At 37.9% G+C, this 23,563-nt stretch overlaps 1 protein-coding gene across 4 annotated transcripts in view; it reads right to left on the minus strand.

Annotated features, from left to right (window-relative positions):
- CADM2 (cell adhesion molecule 2) overlaps positions 1-23,563 on the minus strand; it is a 1,084,078-nt gene that overhangs the window by 63,922 nt on the left and 996,593 nt on the right. For 3 of the 4 annotated variants that reach the window (XM_050959357.1, XM_050959368.1, XM_050959388.1), the window contains one exon: positions 166-285. The exons of the other annotated variant lie outside the window; for it this stretch is intronic. In XM_050959357.1, coding sequence (XP_050815314.1) covers positions 166-285 — 120 coding nt within the window. The remainder of the gene's footprint in view (positions 1-165; positions 286-23,563) is intronic. 4 annotated transcript variants of the gene reach the window in all.

Below are 23,563 nucleotides of genomic sequence, written 5' to 3' on the forward strand. Positions count from 1 at the left end.
TAAACCTTCTTATCTATTGTCATATGTATTTATTACCTTATATAAACACATATTTAGGCAAAATGTTTAGATTCCCTCCTGAGCATTTTCTATCCCCTTTAAAATTCCCTGTAATTTCCTATTTAAAATGGGTTTTTCAGGCCATAACAAAGAAGAATACTGTACCTCTGGTGTTGATGGCTGTTGCCGATGTGGCTGTGCTGGTTGTTAAGGCTACAGTGGTTGTGACTGTTGCAGTGGTAAGTGAGGGGATGACAATGATGGGAAGCAAAGTGTTGGAAACATCTGGTGAGTGGAAAAAAAATATAAAATAAAATCATATCATGCAAACAAAGGAGAAGCATAATAATGGTTCAATTTGTAAATACAAATATGTAGTAAAATGTATAAATTAAAACATGCTTAACACAGATTATTACAGGTACAGTAGGGTACCTTTAAATTCTTGACATATCACTCTCTAGTTTTATATTCAAACATCAAGGGAAAAGAATTTAAAACACTGTTAAAACAATCAAGTTTCCACAGATCTGGAGAGTGAATGTTTAAGTGACAAGAATCCATTTCTTCACTGAGCCATTTTAAAGGTCTCATACAGTAGAAACCAAATATAGATGAAACATGCTGTGTCAGAGTGGGAGATGAAAAAAACAACACCATCATGCTAAATAAACACACATATGTTAACAAGAAATGGCAGTATGTTAAAACACCTATTTTCAGACAGACTCAATGGAAGGAAAAAGGGGAAATTGCAACTAACTATAAAAGCTGCTTTTTTTCGGTTTGCTTGTCTTCTTCCCACAAATTTGTTTAAGACCCAGCTGTCTGCTGAGATCCAGAGCAGAGTACATTTCAAACTCCTTACCCTTACTAACAGGCAAAATAGTTTTACAATCATCCTGAACATGGGATACTTAACATACAGCAGTATTTTAATAACCACTAAGAAATTTCATTTGAAACCCAACATCCAGAAAGATTCATGGTAATTTTATAACTACAGGTGTATGTAGAAGTAGGAAAAGGCGCAAGTCTTCATCAACGGCATCCTACAAAATCCTCTCTATCTCTTGGTCATACTCTGAGTCGAGTAAATGCAGATCTGCTAAGCTAAATGCATTGCTTTTGGTCAGATCACAATCAAAATTCCTTATAGTAAAATGTGATTTAAATATATAGGAAACAATCATACATACAGAAACACAATACTGAGATCTGCACTGCCAAGAGCAATAAAGATCAATGTTCCTTTTGCCTAGGAAGGGACTGTAAATAAGAAAAGATAAAAGGAAATAGAGGAAAACACTTCATTAAGGAAGATAAAAGCATCTGCACAGATTTCCCAGACCTCAGTTTTAAAGGCAAAGGGCCAGATTATGAACTCCTTATGGTGAATACCATTCTTACTCCATACATAGCCCCATTGGCTTGAGCAGGGAGTAAGTAAGCAAGGTGCTACCCACATGCCTCGGGATCACAATCTGGCCCGTAATTTCAGTCTTGCCTTGCTACAGAAAGATGTAATTTACTAAGGGCCTAATCATGCACCTCCTTGAGCACCATCAGCTCCCAGTGAATTTGGTGGTAGTCAAAGATGCTCAGCACTTCACAGGATTGGGCCCTGAGGGAGACAGTTCAGGAATGGGTCCTTGAGTTCAGCACGAACTAATTACTTCCCTTGGCTTTTGATTTCACATATTTGCATTATTTTCAGGCTGGATGACAGATTATTTTGCCATTTTAAAAAAAGTTTCCCTCAGTTTCCTGTCATTCCCTCAGTTATTTTGCTTTTGATAAATAACATCGTTATTTGTCCTATACTCTATACCTGCAGAATTTTCCACTTTGGAAAATATCAGAGAGCTACATGAGATCACTCTTTCACCTTTAGTACACTGATGTTTACACCTGTTCTTCAGTAGGAAATATTCCTAGGCCAGCAAAATTAACAAAATAAGCTTTTTACATAACGAATGAGGACACATTAATCACTAGGACAAACTGTAATATTGCCTGTAGTGTGACTGCCATTATAATTAAATAGAACTGACTTTAACTAGCATTAGAAATTAATTAACATTTTATAAAAAATATGTTATATGCACTGATGTATACAGTTATTTCCCATAATGTGAAACTCCTTCCTAGTTGGATATCTGATAAAATTTGCACTATTTAGAAGAAAAAAAAATTGTACCTAATATTTAATGCAAAACCTGATACATTTTTTAAACAAGGCAGCTATATATCAGTTTTATACACTGAACATAGTGAACAAGCTTTACATTTGTTTTAGGTGACTTCCCTAAATGTGCAATTGAACCATTGTAAACGTCCTACTTCTGTCATTTGCATTTATGCTTAATAACAGTCTTTTTAATCATTCTACTGAGTTTGTCACATACTGACTTGAATGGGTTGCCAGTGGATTTCGGATTTATTTCAGGGGTAGGCAACCTATGGCACATGTGCTGAAGGCAGCATACGAGCTGATTTACAATGGCACTCACACTGCCCAGGTCCTGGCCACCGGTCCTGGGGGCTCTGCATTTTAATTTAATTTTAAATGAAGCTTCTTAAACATTTTTAAAACCTTATTTACCTTACATACAACAATAGTTTAGTTACATATTACAGACTTCTAGAAAGAGACCATCTAAAAACGTTAAAATGTACTGGCACGCAAAACCTTAAATTAGAGTGAATAAATGAAGACTCGGCACAGCACTTCAGAAAGGCTGCTGACCCAGGATTTATTTGCTGATTCTTTTTATGGTTTGGAAGTTTTCCTCACAAGGTTTCAGATCTAAAATTACATCCCTCACCTCTCATACCTTTACAGGGTGAGAGAGACTTGTTAACGGGCACTAGCAGATGATACTAATATTGGCTGGACACGAATAATCTTTTCTGATCTCAGAGAAAAATGAAACTGTCCAGAAATTAGCATCCAGATCAAGGCGTGATACCAAATGCCCAATGGACAGCTTGGCCTCCGCCTCAAAGATTAAACTAATTTACATATAATTTGTGCTGTGTTAAAATAAAAATAAATGTACGCATAATACTGGCATGTTCATGTTACTTTTTTAATAGAAAGAATATAAATTTATTGTAAAATGTCTCTGGTTCAGCAACTTTGTTCATATCCTAAAGTTACTAGAAGAGGGCAACTGTCATGCTGAGTTAGCAAGCAGGAGTCAGCTTGGTTGGAGAGAAGATCCATCTGCATTCCGAGTTAAGTCTGAGTCTGCTCAGGGTCCTGGAAACATCTCGCTCACATTGGTTATGTTCAGTAGAGAGTCTCTCCTATAGTAACATCTCATTTGCCACACTCACTCATATTAGTAACTACATATCTATCCTTACAGCAACTAAAAACCACACATTTTAGAACTCTGTGGACTGCATTTCATCCTTAAATCACACTTTGGCTAACAACTGTAGATGTTGGGTGATAATTTTCAAAAGCACATGAGTGACTTAGGAGCCAAAGTCCCATATTTATGAGATTTAGCCACTTGGGACCCTAATTCCCATTGATTGTTTCTGAGATGGATTCACAGAAATGTTGAGCTGGAAGTGACCTCTAGAAGTTATCAGGTTCAAACTCTGCAATGCAGGAGAACCAAGCAAACCTAGAACCGTGAATGGTATTTTTTCAACCCATTCTTAAAAACCTCCAATGATGGGGATTCCACAACCTCCTTTGGAAGCCTATTCCAGAATTTAACTACCCTTATACTTAATGTTAATATAACCCCTCCTTGCTGTAGATTAAGCCCACTACTTCTTGTCCTAATCTCAGTGGCCATGGAGAATAATTGAACATAGTCCTATTTGTAACAGCCCTTAACATTTTTGAAAACTGTTATCAGCCCCCACCCCACCCCCACACACACATCTTCAGCCTCCTTTTCTCAAAACTAAACATGCTCAAGCAACAAAGAATCCTGTGGCACCTTATAGACTAACAGACGTTTTGGAGCATGTGCTTTTGTGGGTGAATACCCACTTAGTCGGATGCATGTGAACATGCTCAGTTTTTTTTAAATCTTTCCTCATAAATCAGGCAGGCTCCTAAATCATTTTTGGTACTTTTGAACAATTTACTGGTCATCTCCGCAAAAGTGATTTTGCATAACAGCAAGCAAAACATTTTTGATTGCCCTACAAGGAGAAAACCATTTGCAGCACACTCTATGCTTTCATTGTTTGCTGACATGGAGTGAGATATGGGTGATATATAGTGGGTCTTGAAACCTAGAAGGATGTTTCTTGCAAATCAGCCAGATAGCAACATGTTCTAATATTCAACAAAGTACACTAGAAGCTGCTGTTTAGGGCACAGAAATCACTATTGATGTATTTTTAAAGCTTTGTTCTTGTTCAACTGGTGATATATCAAATTTGTATTAATCTCATGCCTCTAAATACTCAGGACCATTATGATCAGAACAGCTTGAAGATTTCTGGAACTTTTGTATTGAAGTGTCTATGTCCCATTTATATAACATCTCATTGCCTCACACATATTAAAGTATTCATCCTTGTAAAGCAGGAAATATTATTCCCATTTTGTAGATGTGGAACTGAGGCAGACAGTAAAGGATTTTTCTAGAGTTCCACAAGCTCAGTGGCAAAAATTGGAGTTGAACCCAGAACTTTTAAGACCTAATTAAAAGCATTAGCTACAAGACCATTCCTTCTGCTCTGTACTATTGGACATTAAATATAAACTTCATACATAAAAATCCAGTAATTCTCTTTGTTCACAACCTTCTTTTTTCCTCCTGACATGCACTTTGAAAAATATTCGATCTGTTCATTTGTTGAATTTATGACACGTATACATTTGGTTCTCTTATATTTGCTTGACTAATGTAGATGGATATAGCCACTTTTTTTTCTAAAATATATATACATTCAGCTTTAATGGTGTAGCAACTTTACCTACTTTAACTGCCTTTTTCACAGATACAGTGCAACAAAGGAGAGTAAAAAACCCCAGCTTTTAATTCAAAAGTGCTGTTTTTCTTCCTACTAGAGGCTTAAAATATGCATAAACCATAAAATGGGGCCATATTCAGGTAAAATGCTGTATTCTTTTCTGAGACTTCGTTTCAGTTCCTAAAAACTGTTATAGATGATACAAGACACTAAATAAATTACTAAAATAAAAATACAGATACTCTAATAAAAGATTTTAGTTACATATATCTAAGAACAGAGGTCTTTAAACTTTACAGAAAAGGCAAGTAATCAAATAAGATTATTCATAGTTAGCATTAATTTCAACTCTAGCTACTAAGATAGATGATTACTTGTTGACAGGTAATTAGGTTAATATTAATTGAAACAATATACAGACCGTAATATCTCCTTTATTACCTATGATGATACCCATGCTACGACTGGAATTCAGCCTATTTAAAGACACCATTCAAAAGCACTGTGATAATACAGTTTTATGGAAAACAAATGTGTTATGTGTCAGACACTATGACTAATTCTAGTTGTGCCCATACTTCATAATGCCCCAAAATAAACATAGTGGGGAAAATTTTAAAGCAAAGGGAACTTCTTTGTATCTCTCTGATGGCACAGAGTGCCATAACAGGAGTGCAAATGCTTAGCAGAGAATTCCACTGTCAGAGGGGAACTTCTTATTGGTGCATTTGTGCCATAACCAGGTGGAGAGAAGGATGGGGCAGCTGCAGTCCATCAAATCAGCCCCCCATTGGTTTAAAGATTGTCCACTAAGGACCCAATACCAGTTGCAGAATGTAGAGATGTGCAGGAGCAGTTCTAAGCATCCTCAGGGCTAGCACGGTCCTGAGGATCAGGAAGCCCATACCAGTTCCTTGATACTCTCCCCTCTTTCCTGCACCAAGTACAGCAGTGCCCCAAAAGGCACAAGTCATTCATCCTTTAAGCTAATGGAGCTATATCAATTTACACCCACTCAAATCTAGCCCAAACGCATTCTCCTCTTAAGTTCCCATGAAATAAGAGTTGGCACTGCTGTAAAATAATTGGGTGCAATTTCAAATAACAATGGCTGCAATGCCAAAAAATATATAAAAAGCTTTTGTTTCAAGTTTGACAAAGGCTGACAGAAAAATTAAAAGACAAAGTGATAATGATAGATGGACCCTGTGGTATTCCGGCTGAGAATGAAAGAGACTGTAAGTGTTAACTGAACTGAGTGATGACCTAGCTGGAAAGAATCTCACTACTCTGTGAAAAATTTAATCAGAGACTGTAATATGTATTACTGAATTATTTAGCAAGATTTTAAATCCAAAGGGAGCTGTATTTGCTGTTGCTCCCAGAAACTGGGACTGAACAAAGAGACTGTGGCTTGAATGTCATGTGACGATAGCTCCTTAGCAGTGAAACTAAAAGATCATAAAGCTTTGTGGACATGAGATCACTATTTATACTTTTACTAATTGATTCAGATTTATGAAGCTCTGAAATGGCAATTTATGTTTGATTTGGTTTTTGTTTTTTTTTTGGTTTTTGCTAGTATACTGTAGGGGTTTTTTATTTTGTTTTGGTTTTTTTTGTTTTGTTTTTAAAGCATTTCAATAAATAGATTATGTAGATCTGAGTCTTAGTTAAAACAATAAAAGTCAGGACTAACTTCTGATTAGTTCATAATGCAAGGCATATAGCTTGGCTAAAATAACTAGTCAGTTTGGAAGGAAAATAAAATAGATTCACATAGTTTCATGATTCTAAGAAGTTTAATGAATCTCTAGACAATACTAAAAATAGGAAGACACTTCAATGGTAAGATGTGGGAGCTCATTAAGGTTTTATTAAACACTGTTTGGTAGGTGGGAAACAGAAGAAAAAGTCAAGGCATTGAGACACAAGGATCTTGGTTTCTACTGCTTCCTCCTTATAAACTAGGAATTAAAAGAATTGTATCTCTCTTCCCTCATTAAAAGTTTACGGGTCTTTTTCTAATCTTGAAAGCAGCAGATTTCAGTAACAGATGGAAGATAAAGCAACACACAATTTAAAAACTAAAAAACAAATAAACAAACAAACAAAAACAGTTTTTCTCTTTTTTAGTTAAGCTAAAAGTTGGTGTCAATACAGTATATATACACACACAAGGCCCAGATTCTGCTCTCACGTTACATTTATGCAATTACTACTGGGAGTTGGCACACAACACTGCAGAATTTGGCTCAGTGAATTTAAATAGTAATATCTCTCGTTTACACTTTTATAGCACCCAAAAGCCCCATTCATGATCAGGGCCCCATTGGACTAGGTATTCTACAAACACAATTTCTGTCCAGAAGAATTTACAATCTAATCTGAAACAAAAGTAGCAAGAGTTTGTAAGGATGACAAACAAAGAAAGGAGGAGTGGGGAAGGAGTGAGAAAAATAAGTTCACATGCTTACACAGGTAGCTATTGCACAACTTGGGGATTTTTGATGGTTCCACGCCTTTTGACAACTAAAAAAAAACCAATCAGCTGACCCTGATTGCCTTACAACTTTGCCATTATTGGATGGCTGATTTTGTTTTATCATCTCTGCAGGAGAGGGTATTGTGAAGACTTTACTAGGAGGAGGAAGTAGTGTCCCTATTGATAAGGTCTGCAAAGGCATGAAGACAGAACTGCATAGAAGTTTGTAGTAGAAATGGACAAATGGTATTGCCAATGGAGCAAAGGGGTTAGGAGTGGGTTGACGAGATAAGAGTGAAGACAGCAGACAAGCAGGGTGAAGTAGAATTGTGAAAAACCTAGAAAGGGATGATAAGAATTTTTAAGTTAGCTATGGAAAAGGAAAACCAGGGGAGAGTTTCAATTTTGTCACTCTACCTGCTCAACTTCTTAGAAGAGTTAATAAGGAAGTACGGACTGAAGAGTACTTAGCATGTTTCTGGTATTCAGATATACATTTCCATTATATCACAAATAGCTGGTAGGAGGAACAAATAACCGAATGTCTTTATAAAAAATAGAGACTGAAAAAGGGTGGGCTGGCTGAAGATTAATTCAGAACAAACGGAAATAATACAGGTGAGATAGAAGCAGCAGCCACAAGATTTGGCTGAAATTCCGAAAAAGCACCCACCACGTTAGCAGATTGGCAATCTTGGAATTTTATTATAACTGGGGCTGACTGGCAGATCACATAGTACTGGTCATCAAAAAGGCATTTTCCATTTATATCTGGCTAAAAAGAGTGCAGCCTTTTCTTTCGAGTGCTACAATTGTCACTAATATGCCTTTGTCACCTTGAGACCGGGCTGCTGTGATGCACTCTACACAAGGCTATGTGGCGTTGCACACAGAGTGCATTTGAAAATTGAATCAAGTGCAGAATATGGCCACTTGCTTGCTAAGCAGGGTGTTTCACAGGGAGCATATAACATCAGTGTTCCGATACCTGCACTAGCTGCTGATAAGTTTCTAGGCAGGGTTCCAAGATGCTGGTTTTGACCTCTAAAGCCCTCAATGCTTACTTGAGAGACTACCTCTTTCTCCATGCCATTCTGCCATATTTGACATTAACAGAGGAACTGCACCAGGAGCTTCCTAGATGCAAACAAGAGAGCTGTTGGCAGCAAGGGTCCCTTGGTTCTGGAACACACTTCTCTCTTTATCCAAAAGAGCTCACATCTGTTAACATTACAGGCACGCTGCAAAGTCTGTCATTTTTTGCAAGCATTTTGCCAGGATCTCAAAGTCCATATGTGGAGAGGCAAGAGATTAAAGGAAGATTTAGGTGGGATTTTATGATATGATTGGGTATGGGTCTTTAGTTTTTCTACATTATTAACTGGGACATTTTATTACTGGAGAAGCTGATGAACTAAAATGTTGTATGGAAATAGTCTAATAGACTAATCAGTCTAATTTTGTATTTAGAATATTTTTAATAATCTAGATTGAAGAGTTTTGTTTAAGTTTGACATTATCAGTGATTAATATCACCATAAAATGCAACTGCCAGCACCAGACCAAAACTGGTATTCAACAGATGGATTAACATTTCATGTATCGTTTTCCTTGTGCCAAGAGTACATAATTTAGATTTCTACAAATGTGTGCTCTTAGGTTGAATATTTTTCAAAGCCACTTTAAATATTTCCAACATAGTTTTTTTTGTAACTGTTTTCCACTGTCAATACGTTACATCTCTAAATCAGTTCACTATCTGGAATAAAACTGAAGTGCCCTTTTTTTCATATTCTAATTGAAGTACTTATTAAAAAAATACACTGCACTTTGCCATTGAAGCTTATTAGAGCACATCAAATTTTGTATAAACTTGTCAGGATGAAATTAGGTAACACTTACACAATAAGCCATTGACTGCAGTCTTCCTATATTTATTTATTTATTGCAAACCAAAGCTTCAGTTTTAAGATGTTATGTGATTCTCAGTATGGTATTATATAGTAATCTCGAACATGTTCCATTGATTCATATGTTGAAGTAGCTTTACTTGTAAACATGTGGTATTTATTAATTGAATTACATACAGTAGTGCCTAAAGCCTGCAATTGTGAACTGTACCATGGTAGGCACTGGACAAACGCATTGTAAGGGACAATCCCTGCCCTGAAAAACTGACAGCTTAAGTAGACAAGACAAAGGTTGAGAGAAAAGTAGTAGTATCATCTCCATTTACACATGGGGAACTGAAGCACAGGATTAAGTGACCTGCCTAACATCACACAAGAACTCTGTGGTTGAGCTGTGGCTGGAGCCCAAATCTCCTGAGTCCCAATCTGGTGCCTTACCTGCAAAAGCACCCTCTCTTATGAACATAATAGAAATTCACATAATTATCTTCAAAAATGCAGATGTGTTTATACTTGAAGTGCCCATTTAACTAAAAGAAAATTGGTACCACAAAAGTGGCTAACCTAATTTCCCGAGTATGGTCACCAGGACTTGTCTCCAAGTCTAACATATTGTGCCTAGTATTCTGTGCCATTTGTTGTCGTCTGATCATATCAAATTTGTTATTTTCATTATTTTTTGTTAATGCACAGGACAAGCGACACTATCTTTTAAGTGTCCCCAAAATAATTCAAGTTAAAATATCAAAAAGAGTCCATAGCAGCAGAAGACCTTTAGAGATCTTCATGTAAAAAAAACTGGCATTTGATACAAATTAGACACCAAACCAGCCATGAACAAACTTGGCATGCTTTTTCAGAACAATTGCACATAGCTCTTTCTGTGAAGAAAATTCCAAAATGCTCAGTCAGTTTCATAGCTGGAGTATGAAAGAGGCAAGGAAGGGAAGGAAGAGTTGGAAGTAGGGTTGCCAGGTCTGACTGAAGATATTCCAGGATTTTTTTTTCTAATATGAAGTAATGTCATTTTCTTAAAATAGCCTATTAAAATCTCCTGGATTGCTTTTAATAGTCACTAGCAGATCGATGCCGATTCTGGGAGAGTCCAGGCCAATCTTGAAGGCTTGGCAACCCTAGATGGGAGTGATTCTTTTATATTATTTTCTCTCTTACTGAGATACAAGTTAAAACTAAAGTGGAGTGCTGATCTCTTTTCTCCTTGATGTTGCTTTCATTCTCTCCAAGAAACTCAGGACAAGATATGGGAGTAGTTTACACAACTTGAGATTTCCTACAATAATTATAAAGTTAATTAAAAAAAAGATGAAAAAGAATTTTTAAAGTAAAACTGGATGAGGCTGAGCCTAAACCAAAGTGCTTCAACAGGGAGTGATACACAGTATGTTGTGCCAAAATGTTGGCAATTTTTGGCAATTTTTTTTGGCAATTTTACAAGCTGAAGTATTGTGCATTTGGTTGCCTAATAGTTGACACTGTATTAGATGAACATACTTAATTCTCACAAAAATACCATTGCATAATCCAACATGCCACCAGATAACAAACAACGTCTATCTTTTTCATAGTCAAATTTTCAAGATGTGGGTTTTTTTCTATTCTAAATAATTTCAGTTGTGCAAATTAAAATGCATTAAAAATTGCAGCTTAAATGAAAACCTCATGTTCCTTTTACCATGCAGGTCACATACAACATGCTGTTGTATATTGCAAGCTCAAACATGTACAGATGTGTTGGAACTGAAAACAAAGGCTACAACTTTATTAAATGGAAACAGCACACTACTAGGCAGATAATCCTTAGATATTTTTAAGTCAAGCATTGCAATACCATGGTTTGACCACAGAATACTGCAACACATGCTGGAAGAGAAATTTGGTCCTAACTGTTAATTTCTTTTATAGAAAATAACAGGCAACCCTCCACAACGGTGAACAGAAATGAAAGCAGTACAGAACTGGCAGTGAGGCAGCAGATCAACTCTCAAATGCCTACCCCTTACAATGGCTCCCCAGAATAATATAATGAAAGCTCCAGGAAGCCTAACGAGAAACAAAGAAACAGAAGCCACAAAAGGGGGCAGGAAGGCCCACCAGAGCAATAATCCACAGCAGTGATAGACTGAGACTCGCAAGCCATAAGCAGCTCTTTAATGCATCTTCTGCGGTTCTTTGCAGCCCATGATATGAAAACACTGAGATTTAATCATTAACTAGTCTAAGTTATTAACCAATCAGGATGCTTTTAGTATGTATTAATCAATTGTATTTGATAAAATAATAATACTTGGTCAGTCATTTTGCCGTTAGAATATATATATTATACACACACATACAGAAAATGAAACAATGAATTCACACTCTGAATAAAAACTATAAAGGGATTATGATAATTACTCTGTAATCTTGGCTCTTTTGGGTAATGTTGATCATTAATTTGGGTCCTGAACCACTGAGGTCTGAGTTTGCTGGTCCACAGCAAAGAGCTGAAGAAACTAATCTATTTCCTACTAGGATTTTCCTTGCAGACCCTTTCTTCCCCCTCTCCACTCCCTTCCTATTTCTTCCTCGCTCCACCCAAAATGAGAAAAAGTGGATTGGGTTGTCAGATGTAATGTCTTGTAGAAAAGAAAATAGTAGATAAAACCAATTTGTCATTGAATATATTTGGCAAGTAAACAGCAGCAAAGATTGTCAGCAGAGGGTAAGCAAGGAAAAAATAGATATGAACATGACTCCTCCACTGAAGCCTTTTAAGAGAAGACAAATCCCTACTGGCCTACAACAGCTTTGAGCACCCTCTCAGAACAGATGTATCTCCCAAGACCACCAGATTTATTTTGTCATGCTTGGTAAAGATATGAAAACTAGTCTATATACCTGCCTTGCAGATTTTCTCAGGAGTGACTAAAGTTTCTTTGTGCCCAGGAGGTAGCCACAGATCTTTTGAAATGGGCTTGGGAACTAGACTTTTGGACCTGTATGCATCCAAAGAGTACTGTTTTACACACCCAATGTTATGTTTAGCTGCTTCATGCTCTCAACCATATGGACAATACATTTTCTCTTTGCAACTTAATTTTCTACTACGAGCTGTTCATCTGATATATACCTTCACCGCACTACTCACACTGTGCTTATGCCATCTCTTCTCCTTTGCATATGAAAGATTTGAAAGGAGAAGGAAAAGGTACTCCTGCAACCTGTGAAAGTTGGCATGCATCTCTGGGACAGAGTCAGGGCAGTTGGAAGTACCACTGTGTCTTTGTGTAACACCAACACTATAAAAGAGGCACTGGTTCAGAAACTCTGTGGCAATTAAGAAATTGACTTTAATAGAAAGGAAGTTGAAACACATTTTGCTGATTAGTCCAACGGTTCATCTATGAAAATCTGGAGAAAGATATTACAATTTCAAGTTAGAATTCTTTCCATGGTAGGAGGTCATGTTCTCTTCATAGCTGTGAGGAACCTGGTCATTGGTTCAATCATGAACACCTCTGTGAGCCTGCGCAGGGGAGTAAGGCAATGTAAAAAGGCCCCTTGCTCCCATGCAAGGGCTACCCACATAATCAAAGCCTGAGTGAGGGGAGAACAGCGGCAGCAGGCTGCTATTCCCCTTCCTGCACTGGTGAGCAGGGAGTGGGTAGAGCCTTCCTCATCCTGGAGCAAAGAGGAAGCAAGAACCGGAGTGTGACTCTGGCTAGGGCTTCACTATGAGCCAAGTGTGTGATTTCTGCATACGCAGGGTAGCTCTCAGCTGAGCTAGCACACCAGTATAACTGTGGTAGCACAGGCAGCAGCTGCACAGGCTAGTCGTGCTGAGTACAAATCCACCTGAACCCTGTGGGTACATATTCAGCATGGCGAGTCCCTGCTGCTGCTACCCATGCTACTGCACCTACACAATTATTTTTAGCATCCTAGCTCAGAAGAGAGCCAGTGTGAGTATGTATATGTGAGCTGGGAATCATACCTCTAGTTCAAAGTGTAATCGAATCCTCTGAGTCACAGTCTGTTTACTGCCGTGTTCCTAGAGCAGTGCGGCTACACGTTGCCCCTTACTTGAGTGGGATTATAATTTTAATTATAATTCTCTTTGCGAGAATGATCTGCCAACCTGCAATTGGATTTAAAACAGATTAAATTGTTTAAAAACCATACCTACACTCAGTACCTAGAAACAGAGTTCTATTTCCTGTACAGCTTGAAGATACCTTGCGCAACATCTTAGTTACCCCATCTGTAGCATGGAGGTAAAATGTCCTGCTCAATACTAAGGGCTGTGAAAAGTGCAGAATTATTGATACCATTAAATTCTAGAGCTGAGACTCATGATGTTCTCCAGGCTCTGGTCCCAGTATTCCTTCCTATACTGTTGCTGTGTCCCATTTGGAGAAGCCTGGAGCATGTGTAGTGCACATGAAAACTCAGTGGGACTGGGAGCATGCTTAGTTCAGATGGAATATTCATAGATTTTAGCAGGACATATCTAGTGAATTATACTAAATGTGTGTAAATGAAAATTTTCAGAGGTTAAAACTTCACCAAATCTGAGTCAATTTTCAAATGGAGAACAAAAGATGCTCTGACACCAGTATTATCTTCCTGCCAGATTTCAAGTTCCTGTCCCAGATGATGGAGCTGTTACTATTCTTCAAAAATTGGTTGGATTTTTTTTAAACATAGCCATAACTACATATTTTTCCCAATCCTGTTCTTGGAAATGGCTAAGCCATTTTTGCTAAAACTTAAGAACCAAAACAATAGCTTGAAACACAGATCAAGTATGAAAAATCCAGCCCAAATTAAAGTTTGCAAAATTCTAAGCAACTGAAAATACGGGATTAGAACAGAAAGAGTTAAACAACCGTAGTCATAGACATCAGTATCAGCTTCACCTATAATATATGGTAGGTTTTAAATCACATTGGTCCAAAAAGTTGTTAATACTGCATAAATGTAGTACTCTGTTATTTTAAAAAATTAATTGTTTTTTGCTAAGTTACAAATTATGGTTTTGGATGCCTTCTACCATGTTCTATACTAAAACTGTCCTAAGTTTTAAGATTTCAAATTCTATCTGAACAGTAAAAATGAATTATTAATTATGAAGAGTTATAATCAACTTTATGAAAAGTTATCACTAGTAAACTAGAAACCACCATGTCCCCCCTGAAAAAAAGTCAGCAACACACACACAAAGTAAAATAAAAGTCTATAATATAAATAAATGTAAATAAAATATACGTCAAATGAATTTAAAATATTCAAAGCAGGCTGTGACAAAATTCTGACTTTTTTTTAAAGTATCATATGAAACATTACAGTATATATTGTTGATCAGTTCTCCTTATATTTATTTACATCCAGAGAAAACCAAATGAAGATATTTAAAATTATATTTTTGGCTTTATGTCATATACAAAATATAGCTGTATATCTGCCTAAGCTAGACTTGACAAAAACTGTTACTAATACTAGCAGTAAAAAGCCTAATAACTACAACTAACCTTCATTACTATTTCTTGTATTGGTAATGTGGTGGTAATAGATTGTCATAAGCCAATTCCAAATGTGTGTATTTCACTCTTATTGCCTTTTCCCTTCTGTTCTGATCTTGGCTAATAGGAGAGCTATGAGAGGGACCTTGGATCATATACCTGATGTTTTTTTATAGCTGTCAGTCAGAGATGCATTACCAGTTTTGCAGAAGTTATGCTCACTCCTCTTTACTCAAATTATAATACATTACCTCTATAGAGTTAAGATAGCAGCTCTGCTTGCTTAGAACCAAAGATCTGCCTGGCATTCCTGAACTTTGCAACCCCAGTTGGCAGAACAATATGCTGCTGATGTAGCACCAAGCTAAGATCAATTGAAATCTTAGCTATTAAAACGAAATAGCATGTCATTATACTCTACTGACTGCAATGCATCCTAAATTTTACTTGTATATTCCTCATAAAAGAAGACAATGCTCCAATTACTTAAAAATGCCCAAGATTACAGAGTAATTATCATAACCCTTTTACAGTTTTTATTCTATACAGATAATAAATGACCTTGTAGGAAATGGGGCATCATTAGCAATTGGTAGGCTTTAACTTTCTCATCTGTAGAGCTGCAACAGTTTTCAGCACTCATGTCATCCTCAATATAAATAAATACCAAAATAATGGAAGTTAACCTGGCATTTAACATGTATAGTATTATATATGATTTTACTAACCTAGGTAATTTTGAAGTCCAATTTTGACACAATAGCTTTATTAAAGTGAAGTTAAGGCTGCAGACACATCAAAGTTTTTAGTTTACATTATATTTCAAAAACCCTAGCATTAAGAAAAAAATTAGACAGAAAATTCAGAGTTTAGGTTGTACCTCAACAGCAAGTCAGAGTAAAATAACTATGAGTAAAATTAAAAAAAAACACCTACATGCTTTGGAAAATTTTACTCTATTACCTGAGCTCTGCTTCAACAGAGAGTCAAAAAATCCCAAACTCATATTTAGAACAAAAAGAACAATAACACACAGCATTGCATTGCACGCTATTAACAAGACATCAAGAAGTACAAGTAAAATGGTTGAAATGTTACATTAAGAACTGAACTATCTGCACACTAGTAATTTCCAGATACACACCATTGTAGATTCACTTTCAGCATTCACATCCAAAATACCAGCTTTATATGTTCAGTGACTGTGGACATGGAGAAAGACACTTTCTATTCAAAGTCAGCATGCATTGTGCTCCTCTTTAAGGCATTACACAGTAGGTTCAAATGCAGAACTATCACATATTCTTAATTATACATTTTGGCATGTCATATTATTAACACAATTTTTTAAAACTCCAGATCTGCATAAATAAATGCATGACTATCTCATATATTAAGATAGAGATGGGTCGTAGTGTCATTCCTTTGTATGAAAAATGATAGAATTTGCACTGTCCACAGCTGAAGACTGGCAACTGACCGTTCACCAACTCCTGGACAGTTCACACATAAAATTAAGTCAACAATTCTGTCTTAAAACTGGCCAGCCAAACACCGATTTCCTTAGCCAAAGTGCTGAAACAACATTATGCAATGCAAATGGGACATAAAGGCTCTTGTGGAAGTACAACCTCAGCCCTGGATTTCCTGGGTTTATTGTTTTTGGTTTTTTTAATATTGATGTTCTTGAAAAGTAATAAACACTTAAAACATTATGATGCACCTGCAACATTTACTATGACTTACAAGAAAGTGCTTCATTTTTATAACAGTCCTAATGGGGCTAGGAAAATGTTCCCCACACCTAAGGTTGCCAACTGTCTAATAGCACAAACCCAAACACCCTTGCCCCAGCCTTTTCCTGTCCCTTCCCCAAGGCCATGCCCCTGGCCCACCCCTTCTCAGATGCTCTGACCCCCGCTCACTCCATCCCCTCTCCCTCCATCGCTCATTCTCCCCCACCCTCACCAGGCTGGAGCAGGAGGTTGGGGTGCAGAAGGGCATGCAACACGCAGGCTCTGGGAGGGAGTTTGGGTGCGGGAAGGAGCTCATGGCTGGGACAGTGGGTCAGGGTGAGAGGAGTGAGGGGTGCAGGGTCCAGAAGGGAGTTTGGGTGCAGAAGGAAGTGTGGGTTCTGGGAGGGAGTTTGGGTGCAGGCTCTGGGCTGGGGCAGGGTTGGTGTGCAGGATGGGGTGAATGATGCGGGCTCTGGGAGGGAGTTTGGGTGCGGAGGGGAGAGGTGTTCTGGGAGGGAGTTTGGGTGCAGGCTCTGGGCTGGGGCAGGGGGTTGGGGTGCGAGAGGAGGTTTGGGATGCAGGCTCCAGATGGGTGGCACTTAACTCAGGCAGCTCCCAGGCAACAGTGCAGTGAGGTGGGAGCAGGGCTCTCTGTGTGCTGCCCATACTCACAGGCACCATCCCCACAGCTCCCATTGGCCGCAGAGCTTGGCCAATGGGAACTGTGGAGTCTGTGCTTGGGGTGGCGCACAGAGGCCCCCTCCCCAGGCGTCGCAAGGATGTGTCTGTCCCTTCCATGAGCAGCATGGGGCCAGGGCACACAGGGAGTCTGCCTTGGCCCCCACTGCATCGCCAGACTTTTAGCAACCTAAAATCTCCTGGTTTGGCTTCAGTAGCCTCCAGGAGATACAGCCTGATTCCAGAAGATTCCAGGTGAAACCATGCGGGTTGGCAACCCTACCCGCAGCCTCCTTGTGGCTGAATTTCTTGATATCTTCAGGAGTAGACCCTCTCCTGAAGATGTTGGTGTTTGTGCAGAAGAAACCTCTTCCTATAGATTTTATGAAGTCTGTGTCTGTGGGAGGGAGGGAATCAAAGACACTGTAATGGAGCAGCACATAATAGGGCAGAATCTTTTCTTCCATTATTTTTCTGGTTCTCCTAAGGACAACAAGAAGCCAGGATCCCCTTTAATCTGCGAGAGCAAATCTTTTTTTTTTTTTCATATGAAAACATGTGTCCAGCCTATTTAAACCTCATCAGGTTTGATGAACCATTATGTTTAAAATCTTAATAATTGAGAGTATAATCAACACTTTTTTTAGCGGAGGCGGCGGGTACTAAGTAGCAACAAAACAGACTTTTTGAAAATTGGTGAATTCCTCTCTTTTTAGGGAGACAAAATTGAAGAACACCTTGTCCACTTCAATTCAAATTTGGATGGATATATATATACACACACACATTCATACACACCTCAGCCCTAGACATACACTATCTTTTGAGGTGGATATTTCTTTATGTATGATTTATAGATGCAGGGGGCCAAGTTAGGGTTATAATAAAAAACTCAGTTTCAAACTTTTAATTATGGAGAGGTTACTACCACTCCATAATACCAATGCCCAATTCTACTTCTCTTTTCAGAAGCCAAAGCATGCGTTCATTGAAAGGATAAGGCACTGCAGCTCCCTACAGCTGGTCATGTCTGTAAATTAAATGTTTTATTCTTATAACTAGTAGGCTGTTTTAGAGTTTGACCAACTAGCTCAATGTCTGGAAGCTCTCACTGAGAAATGTGAACACCAATTGTAGGGTTACTTCATTATAATGAGACCTGCTGTCTCTCTTTCTCTTCTTTTTCTCTTGCAGTGGATATTTTGTCTGTTTATCTTTGAGAGATGTTTGCAAAGAAAAGATGTTCAAAAGCAGTGCACGAGATTAATTAGAGTGCTGGAGTGAAAATACTTGCAGAGCAGTAGGTCTACTTCCCATTTGATAAGATCAATTACAGTATGCAATTTTACTTCTTCTTAAAGCATTGTCCCACTTTTTAACCTTATTTTAAATTGTTCCAATAATCATTGGAGCACTGTAGGTGTGCTCTGTGCTTTTACAAAAGTGTGAAAAGGCAGAGGTCCTTCTAAAAGGATTTTAGAATGGAGATTAAATATGATACAATGAGGGATGACAACAGGGGATGACAGACAAAAAAAGGAGGTTACAACAAATAAAGATAATGCAGCTTGGTTGTGTATGTCTCTGGTTAGTTCAGAATTTTAAATTATTTAAGGATAAAGTCGAGCATGTGAGAAAGAATGGATGGCACTGGAATGGAGCTTGCCTGCAGAAGGTGAACCAGTGTGAGTTTTGAGGACAAAATTGAAGAGTGAAGATGCTTGGTGCACTTCAATAATGTGAGTGCTCCAGCTGAGTAAAATGACCAGAGATCCAGGCATGAAAGAGAAAGAATGGGTGCATGCAAGGGCTGAGATACAGGCAAAGGCAGAATTGTGCACTCTCAAGGTGAAGGAGAACAATTTAAATAGGATATGAAATGAGACAAAGAACCGATGAAAGGCTTTGAGGAAGTGGATGATGTGGTCAGAGCAATATCGGAATTGGGGTATGGCTACGCAGCATTCTGAAGTCTGTGGGCAGGGAGCCTCCCAGTCCTGGTTGACGTGCTCATCTTAGTACTCTAAAAATAGCTCTGTGGACAGGGCTTTGAAATTGCGGTTTGGACTAGAGCAACTTCAAAGTGCTGTCTACACAGTTATTTTTAGAGAGTTAGCGTGAGTCCCGCTAACCCAGATATCTCCACTTGGACTGGAAGGCTTACTCCCATGGGCTCCAAAATGTTATGTGGACATACCCTGAATAGCTAACTGCAGTGTGCTGGATGGACTGGGGATAGGAGAAGTGAAGCAGAGAGGCTGGAGAGGAAGAGGTTACAGTAGTACCAAAGCAAGAAATAACTGTGTGTGAATACAGCATGTTGAAATTTTTCTGAAGGTACTTTACACTTTTCTGTTTGAAAATGCTCATCTAAGGGGATGGACATGTTCTGCGGGGATGTATTAATTCTAAGAAAACTTTCGATAGAAAGCAGACAGGCAGGCAGAGGTGTGATGGGTTTGCAAAAGCCCAGATGAGAAGGAAGCATGGATGACAGTCAAATTGTCAACAGTGATGGCAAAAGGAGGGAGGGGAGATGATGGAGGTTGGAAAATAGAGGAGTTAAATTTGAAATGTTAATGAGAGGATGTGACTCACTTTGATTTGATTGCTCTTTCTAGCTTCAAGTGTTGTCTACCCCAGAAGAAGCGTAGAAAAAAATGGGATGCTCAAGTTAATCCAAGCTAACTTGTCCAGGAGAAAGCCTTCAAATCACCAGGACTAGCTCTTTCCACTACTTCTATTGTATTTGCTGATGAAATGAACTGTCCACGACCAGCAGTGACTCAAGGTAACTTCCACATTACCTTGCAAAATCATAAGATACATGAATGTACAGTAACTCCACTTGTCTCAGTGAATCTAATGTACAGATACAGTGAATCTAATGTATCACATGGTATCTTGTGATATTAAGTAAAAACCCATGATAATTTGTAAGTTACTCAAGGCATTGCTCTACTAGGGACCTCTGTTGAAATATAAAGGAATTGTTTACAGATGATGAATTTTCATTACTGCCTGACCTAGTGGAGCTTCTATTTCAGCTATCCAGTGAGGAGAGATGTTTTTGGAAATTATGATCCTCAGTATGGTATACAGTAAATCCTCCAAAAACTGCAGAGATGCCATACTTTCTGGACATTCAGTCTTTGGTTACTGGTGACACACATCCTACTGTGATAGAAACAAGAAACCCAGGACAGGGCAGTCTCAGGCTGCAACTACACAGAGTAGTGGAAAGTTTTTACCTTATTCTGTTCATAATTCCTGCTCTTAATAGTTTATCTTGACATTTGTCTATCAGTAAAATACTACACTGAATTCAGGCCTCATATCTCATTTTATTGTTCATATTGGTGGATACTCCATCACTAATTTGAATTTCTGTCATCCCTGATATTATGTGCTGAGCTTGAGGATGAACCAAGTCTTTAGTGATTGATTTGTCCATATGTAACAATCGTGTCTTTAGCTTGATTATGACAGACTTGTTCAGTTCTCAACTTCAGCTAAATTAATGGAGCTTTTTACTTTAGCTTGCCAAGTAGAAAATATGTTTTTGAGTTGAATGTCATGATTTTGGTAGTTTGTTCTGTATACTGGGTGATTAATAGCAAGTATTTGGTCATAGGTAACCAAAAATTCTCAATAAAGTCAAGGAGAGAAAAAACACAAATTCTGCTGTCTAGAGTCTGTCACTATAGATGGGGTATAACATATCTTACCAGAACGTGAACTTCTACTACACCAAAATAATATATTAGAATGCAGAAATGACAACAGCTACAGGTATTAGGATTTGGCTTTCATTACTGCAGGAGACAAATGTTTGAGTGAAAAACGTATCTTCCCTTTGCACTGCTGTCTATAAACTCTCATTTTGTGTACACCTTCCAGTTTGAGTGTTTTCTTGATAAAAGAAAAATGAAAGTAGCAGCTGTATTTCTTCAGCAAAGCAGCACAGACCCATTTCATAGTTAAATACATTCATTTTTTCTAAAATAAGATTCCTTTATAATGAAAAAATGAAACAAAAAGACTTGTTACTAGATACTAACTATAACAAACTACCGTTAATCTGTGTATAGCTATATTTATTTAAACTACCATCAGTCAACATTATAACACTATTACCTCATCTTCATCTGCAATGGGAAGAAGTGATCACTCTTGTATATAATTTTATGTCTAAGTTGGCTCAATTAAAGGCATCATATGCTCCTTGCTTTGTTTGTATAATTAATATGTATAAACACTTTGCTTACCTTTAATCTTTAATTATGATAAACTACACATTTTCATTTTTAGGCAAGCTTTCTAAATCTCTTCTGTGTTATGAAGATAACTTAGGAAAATTGAGGGAATTAGTGGATAGGGTCCCACTGAGAGACGTGTTAATAGTAAAAACAAAAAACAAAAAAAAAACAGGGAGGGTGGGCAAGTCTGAGAAACTTGATAAAAAAGAAGAAAGACAAATTCTGTTAAAAGAGAAAAAATGAGACAAATGAGGAGGAAAAAACTTTATATGGGTAAAAATTAAATACAAAAGCTACTGTATGCGAGATCATGCTTTCCCTTCCACTGCTCTGTGCATGAAGGAGAACTTCCACACACAGAAGGGGGCCTCAACTGCCTTAGTGGCATAATTTCTCCATTTTGATCTGGTGGCATAGACTAAGAGAGTCAGGGGAGAAGTGGGAAGGCTGAGGACTGGGATGCCCACTGTTCTCTATCCAGCCCCACAGTGCTTACCTGGAAAAGTTAATACAGCCCTCATAGTGGTATTATCTTTTACACATAACCAACAATCTAACCCTGTGGTCCTAGAGGCTTCTATGACAAAGTCACTTGTAGCTTGGCTTCAATGAAGTTGCACTGCCAATCGGGTGCTGCTGGTGGCTAGAGTAGAGCGGAAGCAGCACAGGGTATCTGAATGATTGCTTGTGGGTTTACTACATTCCCCTTTTCTGTAATGTTGCCTCCATGACCAGACAATATGAGGGAATTTCTGTGAGGGCTTCCTTGTGGAAACTCCCTTCCCATGTGGCTTTAGTCCATGCCATATTAAATTTGGCTCTGTATGTATAAGAAATGAAAGATGAGGAGGTCAGAATGCATGACTATATAATGGTGTGTAGCCATAATAAAGGAAAGGGACACACATTTTGATGTCACCACCTTAGCTACTGGAAAAAGTGTGAAGAGAAGTCAGAGAGTGCTACAAATCTATTTAGTAATATAAAGTTAAAGGGAAAATATGTCCTCTATTCAAAAAGACAACCTGGCTGCAGGATACCAGAACTGCTTTTCATCAGTTTTCAAACAGAAAAGAAAGGAAGTTCTGGATGAGCTGATCAGTCTGAGACAACGATAAAAAGAGGGGACAAGTGGTTTCCCAAGTTGATCTGTATAAACTAATTACACTATACCTATAATTAAATAATTAATCTCAACCTCTCATTCACAGCAGAGGCTTTATAACACCAGTATGGAACAGATTATTAATAGCAAGGATCATTTCATCCTCGCTCAGACAACTTCCAATGTTACTGAATTCTAGGAAGCCAAATAACCTTCTGTAGTTCTAATGCTACATTTGCATGAATGCAATTAGGGAAAGCTCCAGTATCCATAAGAGATATTGTCAGCAATGTTAAAGTTAAATGACATAATATGCATGATGTGCTGTCACACACAGCAGAATGGCATCTTGATAATGAATGATTTTAGAGACTGCCATCAAGTTGTAATCAGATCAATAGGGTGCATGCAACTGATTGGAAGTGAAAGACACAAGGCAGCTGATCATCAAATATTCTTCCTTATAGGTATATTAAATGGCCATAGCTGATGTAAAAGTAACCATGATGTAAGAGGTAAAAAGGGTCAACTTCTCCCAAATTATCACTTTAATACCTCTGACAAAATACAGAGACCACTCAGATTTCAACAGTTGGTGGGTTTTGGAAAACTGTCAGTCCATCAAAGAGAGACATTAACACTTTGTGTATGCAGCCAACAACTAATAAACCATTACCTACAGGATTTAAAAGGGGAAATATTTTGTGGTAATCAACATAAGTGGAGGTTTGAAAGGGGGTTGTTTTTGTTTGTTTTGTTGTTTTCTAAACATAGTAATTCTCAGCAGTGAAGTCTCAGTGGTCTAAACAGTCCATCATTACTAGGTAAACTAATGATGAACTTCAGAAGCATGAATAGTATTAATCCAGGGGGTGTTTTGATAAGTTTTAGTTCAACCATGGAGACAGAAAATGA

The sequence above is a fragment of the Gopherus flavomarginatus genome, chromosome 1 (genome assembly GCF_025201925.1).
Source record: "Gopherus flavomarginatus isolate rGopFla2 chromosome 1, rGopFla2.mat.asm, whole genome shotgun sequence".
Taxonomy (NCBI): Eukaryota; Metazoa; Chordata; order Testudines; family Testudinidae; genus Gopherus; species Gopherus flavomarginatus.